The sequence below is a fragment of the Procambarus clarkii genome, chromosome 90 (assembly GCF_040958095.1).
Source record: "Procambarus clarkii isolate CNS0578487 chromosome 90, FALCON_Pclarkii_2.0, whole genome shotgun sequence".
Taxonomy (NCBI): domain Eukaryota; kingdom Metazoa; phylum Arthropoda; class Malacostraca; order Decapoda; family Cambaridae; genus Procambarus; species Procambarus clarkii.
The window spans coordinates 9,353,683-9,369,388 of record NC_091239.1 but is presented as its reverse complement, the minus strand read 5'-3'; the positions used below and the strand labels follow the sequence as shown (position 1 = coordinate 9,369,388).

Below are 15,706 nucleotides of genomic sequence, written 5' to 3'. Positions count from 1 at the left end.
TGTCCTGTTTGTTTGATTTACTCTTTATGGTGTTAGATATACATTTTAGCAGTGCTGCAATAGCAGGCTAGTATGCATCTCGATTACAGTACTTGTACAATAGCCTACTTTACTGGATCATGAATTTTGACAAATTGACATATCTTGGAAGTACTTGTATAAAAGGTGATACAAAATGTTAATTAACCTCTAAACACTTAATGTTTGCATTAGGTAATACTATTTATGATATGGTAAACATGAATTTATGGCATTTTTTTATTACTTAAATTGATTTGACTATAAACAAATTATCTTGTTTTGCACAGTAGTCAATTTGTCAGTCAAGTTTGCTTTCAATAGTCATAAACCTCAGTGTTATTTTCACAGTAAAGGTTGGCTGTCAGACATTACTACTGATACAAGCTAGCTTTAAAAGCTTTATTATTTCTAATTGTCTTAGAAGAAAATTTGCTTTTTATATGATAATTTGCACTGCTTAAATAGTAACACTACTGTAGCCTTTTAGATAAATAAAGACTGAATACAGTGCTCGACATTATATTGTCTCACTTCGGGGACAAGCACTTTCAAATGGGTGCATTCGTTTGAATAAATTGGTTCCCTTCCCAAATACAGCCGAGACATAATTGGAACTGAATGCGCCAAAACCAGCATCATATAGGGTCTTGGTATTTATAGCCGTTATTGTTTCTCATATTGTACTGAATTTCTTCAATTCTTTTCCTTACACTAATATAATAGTCTGGATAGGCATGTGCACTACAAGTAAATATAAATGTTATTCTGGCTTGACAGTGTAACACTGTACTCTGGAATAGAGTAGGAAATATACCAAGCGCTATATACACAGTAGTCGGTTACCGCAGATAACCATGGGAGTGAGGAACTGGTAACAGTGCAAATAGAGTTAGATATGTCATGACTGTGTATACTAGAAACACCAGTTAGTAATTAGCTGCTAAGAACATGGTATGGTAATTCCAAGTTGCTGAAGTAGTGAGTCTCTGTTGATAAAATTACTTCGAGTTGGAGTGCTAGAGGTTGTGGGGTAACCCTGAGTGCTCTGAGGAGTGATTTCTGACTTGATGATTACTTCAGGGACAGTTGGTTAATTACTAACGACTGCGGATATGATGATGATGATGATTACTTTGAATGTCTTGTAGTTGGAGGTTCAAAGATAATGAGACGAAGGTCAACCAGACTTGGAGAAATATGCCACGGGAATGACAACAGGAATGCACTGATAAGGCTTGTTATTAAATTTACTCAATTATTGAGTATCACTTGGAATCTACTCTAGAAATTCCTGTTCTGTGGCAATGGCTGATATATAAGTGTACATGACAATGAAACAGTTACCTTGAATTCTGTGATCTTCCACCAGGCAGGTGTATGTGTGTGTGGTGCTATGCTGTGCTTAGATTTCATTACCACACAAAACCACATCATAACATGTACTGTTTATATTGTAATAACAGCAGAAACTGTGTTTTATTGTTCAAAGAATATGCAGTAATACGTAGTGTTCATATTAGTGATACGAAAATATCTGCATAGCTACGATCTATAGTCTGTGATACAAAGAACATTATTGACAGCACAATGTATCATTCTACTTGAAAAAATCATGGTAAAACATTAGAAATACAAAAAAAAAATCTATATTCAATGCATGTACAGTAGTTACAATTTCACGCAAAACTGGCAGAGTTAGGCTGAACTCTGACCACATGTTATGAGAGTAACAGGTGGTCACCATGTAACTCTTAAGAAAGGTTGTAACACCCTTTGAAGGTTAAGGCCTGATATACTAGGTAAGCTTTCAGACTGTGTATTTCAATTTGTAACGCTAATGTGTTCATACAATCAAATATTTCTTGGAACTTCCTGATCACACACCATACATTTTACATCTTTTAGAAATAAAATTGTCAACAAAATTTTGTGATGAATTTCAGTGGCCTGGGATAAGGTACTTGATACTAGAGTTACTTGCTGGTAGTTATCATGTATGCTGCTACAAGTCACTGAAAGTTCTGGTTAAATTCTACTGGTACTTAATAGTGAGAATTGTGTGTGTGTGTGAGAGACTACATTATTTATGGTGTCTGTGTGTTGCAAAACATGTGAAGAGGGGAGCCGGTCGGCCGAGCGGACAGCACGCTGGACTTGTGATCCTGTGGTCCAGGGTTCGATCCCAGGCGCCGGCGAGAAACAATGGGCAGAGTTTCTTTCACCCTATGCCCCTGTTACCTAGCAGTAAATAGGTACCTGGGTGTTAGTCAGCTGTCACGGGCTGCTTCCTGGGGGTGGAGGCCTGGTCGAGGACCGGGCCGCGGGGACACTAAAAGCCCCGAAATCGTCTCAAGATAACCTCAAGATAACCTCAAGATTAAAGTATTCATTAAAGGCAATCAGATGAGGAGTAGACACTATAACGCTTTTGTTCTCGCATGCAGTGTCTCATCTTTGATTTGTCCTTTGTAAATGTTTGCTGAAATATGGCTGCTTGTTCACTTTTATTTTTACCTTTTTAGAAAAATTCTAAGTAAATTTCTTTACCCCAGTTCTCAGGTCCATATCGCACATGCTCGCCTGGATTGATTCTTCGTGAGTACAAGTCTTCTCAAAGCCCTATTGACATCACACGCATCTACACCTATTCCTATCTTGCTGCCGAGCCTTCACAAGGGTACCTCAAACGCCCGTTGGACCCTTACGACCGTCCTCCTCCCAAGTCGCCACACTTCCACCGTCCGCCGAGTAAGTTTGTATACTATACCATAATTGTCAAATGAGTACTGTACCATAATGTGTTATTTAATGAATAGTACTTTAAACATGACCTACAGCTACTTAGGTTAAAACTTTCATCAGTGCTTTGCTCCCTGCCTGTTCTCTAAGCTCATCTCTCTAAATTCTTTACCCACATACAGTACTGTACTGTGAAAACAAATAATTGCCAACAAAGCAAAACACTTAAACTCTTCATGAATGTATGCATACCGTATCATTTAATAGAAAATGGCAATTTCCAAACTACTTCATACACAAAATTACTGTATAAAGTTAAATAATAATTTATGTTTTGTTTGGAAAGTGCCATTTTCTATTAAATGATATGGTATGCATAAATTCATGAAGACAGTAGTAGTTTTGAAGCACATGCTACTACTGTCTTTATGGGTTGGGTTGAGCTTGAAATAGCCATTTGAATTTGATTTGGCTTTCCTTCAGATTGCTTAATTCTACAGTGTATGAAATTTGTGAATGGGTTATATAGATATGTCTACGAGGCTTCCTATCCCTGGCAGTAAGAAACCTTAAATCTGAGAAACTACAGATCCAAAAGAAAAATGCTTACACAAGTGCTTTAAGAATAATTTGAATGTTTTCCAAATAATTTTCTTTGTTGAAATCTATGTAGTATTATGGGTAGTTTGATTTTTTTTTTTTTTTTTTTTTTTTTACAAGATCCCAGCCAAAAAGAATATGCTTCTAAGTTGAGGTATGGAGACAATTAGGAAGAAATTGCTGTTTAATGTACAGTATATAAAACTTTGCCATTGTTTCCCATGATTCCCATGGTGGTTTATCCATGATTCATTTTGAGGAGACTGTGCTTGCAATATTTATATTTTTTATTATTATTTATTCAGTAAATAAAGTGCAAAACCCATTTCAAATTTGTTTACTACATTTCAATTTACAGCGGATTATCGAAAACTGTCACTGCCCAAGACGTCTAGTAGATTAGGTATGCGAGTATTGGTGGATCAAATGCAAGCGGAGACTCCCAGACCTAAATCTCCACATATGAACAATGAGGAACCTATAATACTTTCTCATTATCCTGGGGGACGGAAGCCATCTTCTGGAGATGTATCACGAATTGAGAGAGATGACTTCCCTGCCCCGCCTTATCCCTACACTGACCCTGGTAAGTAGATAATTTTGTATAATTGAAAGTCGGCATAATTGTATTAGCTGTAAACAATTATTTATTCTGGACATTTTTTGTATTTAAATTGTTCATACAATTTCTTAATTGAAAAGTATTTGTTTTAATGTTTGTCATGATAGGGTATTTCAGTTACCGTAAGTCTGTTGAGGTAACTGAAACCTCGCTGTTTCAGTTACTTGTTTATATACTGTATCTAGTTTCATTTCTAGGGCAATAGGTTGCCTCTTCCCTGACACTAGTGCATCACCAACACACTTCCTCTTATGTCATTATTATTAATAATAACACAGTATAAATCATATATATTGGACAATATATTGGACAAGTTATAGTGGTTACATGGGTAAAGTAACTATATAAAGCCACAATGTTATTGTCCTTGATAAAGATCGGAAACAGTACACGGACTACACTGGGTACAAAATTCTTCTGATTGGGGCAGTGTAGGTCAGCCACATAGTACCCTCAGCCAGCCTCTAGAGCACTTCATGTGGACGTGAAAATAACATTGTTCACAGTACAGTATTACAGGGAGAGGGTGACATAGCCAGTTCACATGGCAATCCAGAGAGGACAAATGGGGCTTGAGAGGCTCCCTGTAAGATCAGGCATTTGTAAGTCGGATTTTTTAAGTCAAGGACTTGCTAATACACTCTTAATTCTGCCTGATGAATATTCATGTGTGTTTTCTCTGAGAATGCATCTGTCCACTTTGCTATTTTTCCAAACACTTGACATACGAGGGTAAACATCTTCTCACCTTTCTTAAAAATTTGAAGAAATGGACTGACAAGCTGGTCATCATCATTAATTGCCATCAGGATATACTTTGATGATACTTTGGAGATCATAAAGGCAAGTATTTTATGGTATCTGTCATGTCTGCTGGGGTTTATATTGTGGGCCGTGTCTAAAATATTTGCCACAAAGAAGGCCGTGTGTTTGTGAAACCTCACATTATAGTTAGGGAAAGATAGACAAATCAGGAAATTATTTTGTAGTGTCTTCTAACAATTATCAATTGGCCAGAGCTTTGAAGCATGGAAGGAATTTGCTGGAGTTTAATTCCTGTTGGCCGGTATGAACCCAGCAATGCTTTATCATTATGGTGTTGGGGTTTACAGTCGCCAACTAGCAAAGTGAAGATAATCTTGCACTTCAAATCTTTATTCATCTGCAGATGATTTACAATAATATAGCTGAAGAATGTTGACCAAACCACACACTAGAAGATGAAGAAACGACGACATTTTGGTCCATTGACTATTGATAATGGTCCATTATCAGTTGATAATGATCCAGAACAGACCAAAATGGACATTTTGGTCCATTGACTATTGATAATGGTTCATTATCAGTCGATAATGATCCAGGACGGACCAAAATGTCGTTGTTTCTTCATTTTCTAGTGTGGTTTGGTCAACATGCTTTATTCCTTCTCATGCTAGCCATAAAATGGGATTTCACAAACATGGTCATCTATTATTATTTTTTTTAATTGTTAATAATGAGCTCGTTTTGTTTAGTAATACATTTGTGATGCAAGTTGCAACTTCCATTCCCAGAAAAATTTAGGAATTACTTTTTATACCAATATTTTTAAAACCTAAATTACGTGACAAGTTGTGTTATGCAGATCGTTTTCAGAGTAATGTGTGTGTGTAATTTTGTTCCCTAATTCTCAATATAACCAATTCCTATGCTTAAAGCCATCCTCAGCTTGTTTGTGTTTCCCAGGTTAATGCTGACTATAATCCACTCCTACTTTACCCTCTATAATTTTCAGTTTGGTAATGCTGTTTGATCTGGAGTAATTGGTGTTCTGTGCCCACATATCAAAATGTAGTGATGTCAGTAGTACTTGTCAGGACTCTTTGCTTGATATATCTATATATATATATATAATTGTAAGCAGTTTTATATTCCAAGTTATAATATTTTGCAATTTGGTAAGAAAAAAAAGTTGTACTGTAATAGGCCTCCAAATCCATAATGAATTGAATTGTAAGTCTAAATCTTAGTGATAAAAGAAAAATCCAAATTTTTGAAAAATCACTCATTGAATATTGTACCGTATATGAAACCCAGAGAAAAACAATATTGAGAAAAAGACATGTCATGCATTGGTATATCATGCTAGACAACATAGCTAACTTGCTGTGCATTAAAGGTTATGTGAACTACAGAGCAACCAGATTGCATGCATATATATAGTTACAACTATAATGCAGATTTGCATTAACCTCTTCGGCTACTGCACTGCAATTTCTTGCGTATAAGCGATAATAGTAGTGGGTGAGCAGCTTGGGGATGAGGCATCTGTGGGTAGTATGTTGTCCTTGAAATACCAAGTGTAAATCAATCTGGTGTGAGCTTTGCCGATATGGATATCACTTTAAAAAAAAAAGATATATCGAAAGAGATGTTTCTGATAAGTGAGCTTAGGTGATAAAGCTGTTATTCTACTTTCTTTAAACATGAGTGCTGTATATTCAGTCAAATCTCAGTAGCAATAGTTTTTGAGTAGATTATAAACAATCTTCCGCCCTGGATTCATTGTTGTGGGGCATTTGGAGCATTCATATTTTTTATCTTGGTGGTTATATGTAACTGTTTTTTTTCTCTATATATACAGCTACATGAATGTCCTAATATATACTCTTGGTTCATCTTGTATATCCCTTTTACTCCCATCGGAGCTTTAGAATAGCCAGTTTTTTCCATGTCCTATTTTTAAGCTTGGGTTTTTGGTTTAGGTTTTTTAGTATACCAACTTTTCAGCTATTACGCGTTGTTTAAAGTGTGCGTGGACCGGTCAGACATGTTGGTGTGTTCATGAGCTGGCAGCGATATTGACCAAGTCATGCACACACACACACTAAATTCCTGTTAATAAGCATTATCTTTGAGTGCATGTGTATGCTCACCGAGTTGTAATTAACGGAACCGAGCCTTGGCTACTGGGTCCTGGCTTTAATCATTGATTGTGTTGTGTGTGCGCACGTGTGTGTGTGTAATTATCCAAGTGTAATTACCTTAGTGTAGTTACAGGATGAGAGGTATGCTAGTGGTGTCCTATCTTCCCAGCACTGTAATATAACACTTTGAAATTACTGATGGTTTTGGCCTCCATCCCCTTCTCACCTAACTTGTTCCAACAATCTTCCACTGTTTTGCGAAATCAAATTTTCTTGTATATCTTGCATGCTTTTGTCCTCAGTAAGGATTCTTACTGAGGACAAAAGCAGCTGAAAACACGAGTACTGTTCTTTAAAGAAATATTTACATATTTAATAAACAAACACCCATACAGATGTTTGGAACTTTAGAGTACAAGTTAAAAGCTGTCTCCATGCCATACAAGATTATGCAAAAAGTATCCACAAGTTGAAGACCTCAAAAGCTCCATGGGTGGATGGAATTCAGTCCAAAACTGTGTTTTGAACTGTGAACTGTGTTTACTAAAAATCCAATTCAGAAAATCCCAAGAGAAAGGAAAAGTTCTATAAGATAAGATTTTTGCAAAAATCGTTTCTAAATTAAGAGAAAGGCAGATATGTAGTAGGAAACTAGAAATCGGTCATCGTATCCTTCCTGAGAGATGATGTCTACTACTACTACTACTTATCTACTACTTGTTGACATCCCGACACAATTTAGGGAAAGAAAAAACATAAAAAAAACTGGTTTGGTATCACCAAAATTTTTTACCAAAAACTGAAAGTACAGTACATGGGCTCGAGGATAAAATACTGGAAAGGATATAACAGCGTTAGGTCTGGGAGCCATTTAGTAACATCTTTTTATCTTTTCTGCTTTGTTAATTTTTTGAGATGGATACCACCTCAAAAATCACAGGGTTTGTGTGCGTGTGTGTGTGCGTGCGTGTGTGTGTGAGGGAGTGAGTTAGTGAACTCCAGCAATTCATTTAAGTTTCTTATTTAATTAAGTAATAGCTGATGTGTTGGTTATAGTGACCCTTCTATACATTACCACTCAAGGGATGACATTAATTGCAACATTGAATTACTTATTTAAAAAAAAAATTCTTTTAATATTTTTTTTATACATGTACTGTATTGTACTTAGTTTTATGCATGTTAATGCATAATTCAGTTGTTCTTTGAGAAACTTAAAACAAACAAAATTGCACCATTTGCTAAAGTAAAAATTCTGAATTGCATTTATATAGAATTGAGCAATGCCCTTTTGGATGTTCACCAGGCTCGGGCCAGGGATCTGTCTAGGACATGTCCAATCTTATGCCCCCACTGGACAAGATATAGATATGGATATATCTATATCTGCACTGGATAAGATGTCCAACCATGTGGTTTTGGATAAGAGACGAGATAAAACTTTTAATCCGCCACTAAAGCCATCTCACTGTAAACAAAGGAGCAGAACTATATCAGTCAACTCTCCCTTTGAGAGAGAGAGAATTGAAATTGAAGCTAATTATCTCTGCTAAATGAACTGAACACCACCAGATGGTGCAGATAACCTTTTCATGTAGCCTGGCATCCATCTGCTGCACCCAGCTCTGCAGAATTTCAGGGCTATTCTTCTTGGGACTGATTATCAAGGACCTTCAGTGTTATCTTCTCTCCATCTTATATGTGTGGTTTAGCCTTCAGTGTTGTTTGGTTCCTCTTGAATTCGACCCTTACCCTAACTTTGCCTTTTGTGACCTTTTATCGAGGCTTAGGCATTGTTGAAATTTCTTCTCCCATACCGACTGTACGCGCCTATTTGTACTCGCCTATTTGTGCTTGCGGGGGTTGAGCTTTGGCTCTTTGGTCCCGCCTCTCAACTGTCAATCAACTGGTGTACAGATTCCTGAGCCTACTGGGCTCTATCATATCTACATTTAAAACTGTGTATGGAGTCAGCCTCCACCACATCACTGCCTAATGCATTCCATCCGTTAACTACTCTGACACTGAAAAAGTTCCTTCTAACGTCTCTGTGGCTCATGTGAGTACTCAGTTTCCACCTGTGTCCCCTTGTTCGCGTCCCACCAGTGTTGAATAGTTTATCCTTGTTTGTGTATGACTGTGTATGTCCTCGCTCGTTGCATGAGTTGCCAACACTGTTGTCTGCATCATGTCTCTTGTAGGGTGTGGGCCTGTTTCATCTACAGTGTGTGCAAGTGTCTGACGTGGACTGCAGTTCTGTTTGGTCGACAGAAGCATCAGGTGTAAGAAAGTTTGCCCAAATGTCTCCTGTCTAGGAATCAAATTAGAGACAATTTGGTTCCGAGTCAACTGCACTAACTGCTACGCTACGGGTCACCAGAGTATATTGGTTGTCTGTGTTTCAGTGATCTTTCCAAGTTAATCTGTTTTACTTGCCACATTTCATTTTCAATGAAAATGATAATTTGATTTTTTTCATCTAAGCCTTTTATCACTATTTTTACATTTTCCATTTCTGTTCCTATATTCCATGCTGTTCTATTGATTTTTTTGCATAATTCTCATCTTCAATTTTGACTTGTCGTCTCTCATGTCTTGGGCATTGAGAGATTTTAAGTATTGGTGAATATTAAGATAAATGTTCACGCACTCTCGTAGAATGTGGGTTTATCATATCGTTAAAATACAGTCTCTCAAGCTTTATCTAATGGCGACTTGTTAAATTAGGTCAATAATGTCAAATTGTTTAGTATCGTGATCACTCATTGTCACAAATTAATAATTGTGTAAAGATCCCTTGAGTGGTAACCTAACTGTAGTGTTTCTTGGTTTTGCTAAGTGCTTGACATGGAGAGTCCCAAGCAGTGCTTTGCGTGTTGTGTGTGTCTTGTGAACTAACCGTCATGATGGGTGTGGCCCTGGCCTCACTGGCAGATGTTTCAGAGCGACGGCGGAGGTGGTCAGGCAGTAATAAAGCTGTCAGCATCGATGAAACTGATGAAGGCACTGAAATAGATGAAGACTCTGTAGCTGAAGATCCTAAATTAAAGGTACGAGTGCTAGCCACCAAAGGGTATTAATGAGGTACTTGAGCTTCCAATGTTTATATTTTGCATTTCACTATCTATTTTTTTTTTTTTTTTGTAATACAGTACTATATACTAATTTTGTCATAAATTTTCATTCATTTTTGTAAAAAAAAAATAACAATACATTTATTTATATAAGTGTAGAAATAAAATTAATTTAACTGTTGCCTTTGATATTACTCGATGAGCATAATAAGCCATTTGTCTTTTTTCAACATTATTTACCTAGTAATACCTAATTAGACGAGTGACAGGGTTACGGGGTGGAGTACAAATTTTAGATTATAATTCCGGTGACTGATTAATCTTAACCCTTTGACGGTGTGTTTACATTTGATACAGAGTTCCAACAGCAAATATTTTGTTGCTCAAAATTCAACAAAAATTACATTTCTGATTAGAGAAAAGATTATGCTTTCTATACCTACCATTGCAATGCCTTAAGTTTTATTTAGAATTTAGATAGTAAACTAAATTCCTTATTTTATGATAAAATTAGGCATTGATCTGAAATAGTTGTTAATTTTTTAACTAGACCCTTTTGTGTCTACACTATTCAAGACCTGAGTCCACCCAGGATATCATTCACAGATCAGGCTCTAGTCAACTTTTGCAGCCCATGCCAGTTGCTGGTGAGAGGTCCCCTTCTTGTTTTATGAGGAAGATTTTAAGGCCCTAGTATACTGTACTACACACAGAAATCACAATAGCGTGATGCATCAAATGAACAATTCCACAAGGGCCATGACGAGGGTTCGAACCTACGGCCTACTGTAGGTTCAAAGAGGTACAACAGTCTATTGACATAGCTCAGTTGCATGGGGGAATTGCGTAAAACCCTGGTTTGTGTCTGGGAGAGACTGCAGGAACCGTTGGTAAATCAGGATGATTTCCTGGTTGCAATTCTTTTACCATGTCGTTGCTCAGTCGATTAAGGCAGCGTCTGGGATTCTCTCGGACATAGGTTCGAACCCTCGTCGTGGATCTTGTGGATTTGCCCTAGTATATTATACTTCCCTCCCTACTAACAAGGCTTTGAGTTCAAGTTTTTAATGGGTCTCTGGTCCTGGCTCTTCTACTTGCGAGTCGGGGGGGGGGGGGGGCTCCAAAGTTTTGGGGATCCCTGAAGAGGCCATGGTCAGAGCCATCCTACCACATGAGCCCCAATGGGCACTGGCCCAGGGGACCCCATGTTCATTATAGAAATGTTCATTACAGAAGCAGAATGGTTAAATATTAGGCTTGAAACAAGATGAGCAAAGGTAGGCTTGTCAGAAACACACTTATATAATATAACCCTACATCCTAGTGTGGGACTAAATACTAAATATTTAAGGTATATATTTAATTAAAATAACCTGGGCGAATAAAAACTGCATAAACTCAAAATGAAAACGAAACATAGAATTTTGTTTTAAATATGCTCAGTGGCTTTCCCAAGAAAACCAACTGTTTCTACTAGTGTTATGTCCAACTACAAAAATCATTACACCATAATTGGAGCCATATTAAAGAGTTAACATTCATGCCCTAATATTTCCAACTTCAAACAAATTTATTTGAGCAAAATTAAAATTTTATCCCATCATATTACAAATAACTACCAGGAAAACCTATCTATGAAAAAAATTCTCCTTCATTGCTAGTAATTTTTATGGAATCCAGCCTCATAAATCAGATTTTTTCAAAAGTAGGACAATGATACCCATTGAACCAGGCACATTGACTTCCTCATTCCCAAAACTTTCTTTAACTTAAGATTTTGTGAAATTTGTTGAACTCTTTCTAATAATTACTCGGCCTAATGATCCAAATTTCACAGGGGCTTTATCCGGAAGATGGACGTTTATGTGAATTTTTTTTTTAAGTTCTGAGGGAGAGCTGGTGACTGAATTTGGTCCATTGTTTAGAGAGAGACCCGTTATAAAAGGTCCAGATTTTGGAGGTGCCACTGTATATGGAGAATTGTTTCTATGAAAGTTGACAAACTTGTTTTTCTGCAATGAAGGTGAATTTTGTGTTGGACATCAAGTATCAGATGTGCAGGAAAAGGGTGATGTCGGGTATTTGTAGAAGGAAAAATAAATAAAACATGAAAGATATTTATAAATAAGTAATAAGATATTTCCCCAATTCTGATGAATTACTTTTACTAATAAACAGAGAGAGGAAGTAGAACTGAGCAAGATTGCAACTGGTATTGGTAAAGTGTTCCTTCAACAAGTTAAAGAAAGAGAAAAGATCCGAGCATGGAAAGCCACCCATCTTGATCCACGTAATGCCTCGCGAACACCAGCTGCTGACCGCGAGCCTGGGAATAAGTTGCGCTTTGGGTCATCTCTCAACGCATGTGAGTTGTTCTTGTTCTTATTTAAAATCATATCAGATGAAGAAGAAAGTCTGCTCTTTATTCTGAGCACAGTGGCATAAAAAGGTTCTTTACTCAAATTCTCTAGCTATTAACCAAACTGTACCAACACCCGAGAAATCTTTTTATTGACAAACAATAATGTTTTGCAATTCTGAAATGCACACATACATACATATACTGTGTATATATTGTGTGTGTGTGTTGGGGAAGGGCCTGTATGGAGGTATGCCTGTATATAGGATGTGTGTATGATACTTTTTGCCTAACTGTTGCCTAATTGTGCCTGCAGGGGTTGGGGTGTGACTCTTTTGTCTTGTTCTAAACTGTCAATCAACTGGTTTATAGGCTTCTGTGTGTAGTGGTCTCTTATATCTATATGTAAAACTGTGTATGGAGCGTGTCTCCGCCATTTGTTCACTAATCTGACACTGACAAAATTATTTCCAATGTATCTAATTCATTTAGGGTAGTAAGTTTCCACCTGTGTCAACAGCATTTCTATAGGAAAATTTGTCAGCTTAGATGAGTTTTTAAAATATAACAAATTTGGAGTTTGTGGGTTGCCACTATACAGTACTTTTTAAATCATAATTGATGGAACTATTATGGTCCTTAACTTATTAAATTTATTTTAGGATTTTAAGCTCTATATGTAGTTTAACATTGCACAAAATGTTTACAGCGCCTTCTCGAATGACGGACCACAGTCGGCCTTGGGGCCCTGAAGATGATGAATTTGATAGAGGTTCATCATATCGATGTTCTACTGGAAGATCCTCGGCCACTATACCCTCGTATAACGGTATGTATTTATACTGCTGTACACTTTCATCAAATTCTAAATATCTTGATATCAACAATTTTAAATTAAAATGTGTTAATGAATTTCTTGAGAGTCCCTTTGAGATGCTCTTAAGACTTCAAGGCAGCAAAAATGTCTAAGAAATTGTACATGCGGCACCACACTTAATTAAGCAGAACAATCCCATAGGGAGCTGGGCATGAACAATTATTACTGAGTACTCACCTAGTTATGCTTGCAGGGGTTGAGCTTTGGCTCTTTGGTCCCACGTCTCAACTGTCAATCAAAGTGGTTGTGTGGTATGTGTATATAAAATATATATCCAGTACATACATACATTATATTATTATAAATTGTTTTTTGTAGTGTCTATTTATACCGTTATAGAATAAGTTCAATTTGAAGTATATTTAAAAATAAAATTGATATTTTTTCTATAATGAACAGAATGAATAGAATGAGTGTTAAGGATTGTCACATTTGTTGGTTGATGCCAGCAATATAGGGTTTGTAAAATATTTGTGTAGTACAATGTGCTGCGCACCACATTGCCTCCCTGACCTGTCCTCCTTGGTCCTTCCCACACACTAGTACTGTGATGCAACCAGTAATTAATAACTCCGAATAAAATCTATACAATATAATGATAGTTGGTATTACTAATTGCTTGGGGAAGATGCATTATATGCATAACTCATCACGTGTACATGTGTAATTACTCTTTGCTCTTAAACATTTTTTGTTTATCTAAATGTTTAGAACCATTTGGGACACGGAAGTTTATTTTAACGCATGTGATTGGCAGATTTACTAGTTGCATCATGTACACACGCACACTCATCCTCTCTCGGCATCAATCCCGGTGTGTTTAGTGTTTTCATAGTTTTAATTGGTGTTAATTCTTAGTGTGTTTTAAATACTATATTTTTTCGCATGACCCCCTTTTTATTTCCAGTTCTGCATTCATAAAATTTTCAATGATCTTGCCAAGTATTTTTTGCATTTGTATACTTTCCATTTTATGTATTTTTATCTAAAGTATATATACATTGGAAGCATAGAACTGTTTTTCATTTCTATGCTGATTCCCAACATAAAGTAGTTTCTTGTGCATTTATGTGCACTACAGTATGTAAATAAAATAAATATAATATTATTATAAAATATCAGCACTTTGTCGTTGAGAGGCAAGTGTGAATACAGGCTTTAGTACTGCAGTTGTAACCCAATGCCTATTATAAAATTGATTTGGAAAGGAATATGAATGACTCTCATAACAACTTGAAGCACACTTCAAGACGGAGTGAAACAATCTTATTGTTGGCTCTTGATTACCAAGAGGTTTAGATTATGTTTGACTTTTATGCATGCTAGAATTATAATTATAGGTATTCTTTTGTCTGTTCTTACCAATGCTATAATAATCACTGATGTAATTTGTTTTAAACTAAAATAAAAATTTTGATGCATTAGGCAATTTATACCCAGTTAACATAGTGATTGATCCATTGGTTGCCAAATTTGACTAGATTGTACGCTAGACATTAAAAAAAAATCCCTTAACATTAGTATGATCAGTCAAGTAAAGTTTGCCTTTAAAACGTATTAAACAAGATAGCAGTAATAATGTGTAAAAATGCCCCACTGAAGAGTGTACATACTTGCCTTTACTGATCATATCTTATTTGGTTTATGTCTTATGTTTTGCATGTTGTTGTTTTCTTACTGACCTGAATATTTTGTGTTCTCTCCCTCCCTTTTTTTTTTTTTCCCCTAACATTATCATCTGGCTGCTGCCATTCTGCCTCCACCACCACCCTGGCTCCACCACCACCTTCCCTCCACCACAACCCGGCTGCCACCACAACCCTGCCACCACCACAACCCGGCTGCCACTACAACCCTGCCTCCACCACCACCCTGCCTCCACCACAACCCTGCCGCCACCATAACCCTGCCTCCGCCACCACAATCTTGCCTCCACCACCACAATCCTGCCTCCACCACAACCCTGCCACCACGACCCCGCCATGCCACTTTCATCACTCAACTCTGACTCCAACTTCTCAAACTTAATTGGTGACGGACTTGACAATATTTGTAATGTTGGTGTTGGTTTGTTATGATTATTTGCTTGACTTGCTTCAAACTATCTGGTGTATACCATACATCATATGTATAATGGCTGTTTCTCCAACATACCTTTCCTAATTGACCAAATCAAATTTTCCCTTCCATCACCATCCTGACCATAAAAATGACCTAAATTTTGTATTTACCAATTTTGACGTTATTAACCGTACAATATTTGACAAATTATAAAAAAACATTGACTCCAATATGAGCAATGATTCAAAATTTTGAATCAATTCATTCCTGTTCCTTATCCTCTGTCAACAACAACAACAAAATGTGCATATGCATATATATATAATATTACACACACACACACACACACACACACACACACACACACACACACACATACACATGCATACTTTCCAATCTTTGAAAACCTTTTTGCATTACCTGGCACAAACACATCCTTGGCCCCCA

At 36.8% G+C, this 15,706-nt stretch overlaps 1 protein-coding gene across 17 annotated transcripts in view; it reads left to right on the top strand.

Moving 5' to 3' along the window:
* LOC123746519 (actin-binding LIM protein 2) overlaps positions 1–15,706 on the top strand; it is a 284,312-nt gene that overhangs the window by 250,149 nt on the left and 18,457 nt on the right. For 14 of the 17 annotated variants that reach the window (XM_045728060.2, XM_045728064.2, XM_069318320.1 and 11 more), the window contains 5 exons: positions 2,574–2,769; positions 3,719–3,946; positions 9,823–9,938; positions 12,141–12,327; positions 13,031–13,150. In XM_045728060.2, coding sequence (XP_045584016.1) covers positions 2,574–2,769; positions 3,719–3,946; positions 9,823–9,938; positions 12,141–12,327; positions 13,031–13,150 — 847 coding nt within the window. The remainder of the gene's footprint in view (positions 1–2,573; positions 2,770–3,718; positions 3,947–9,822; positions 9,939–12,140; positions 12,328–13,030; positions 13,151–15,706) is intronic. The other 3 variants (XM_045728061.2, XM_069318319.1, XM_069318318.1) reach the window with 1 other exon arrangement.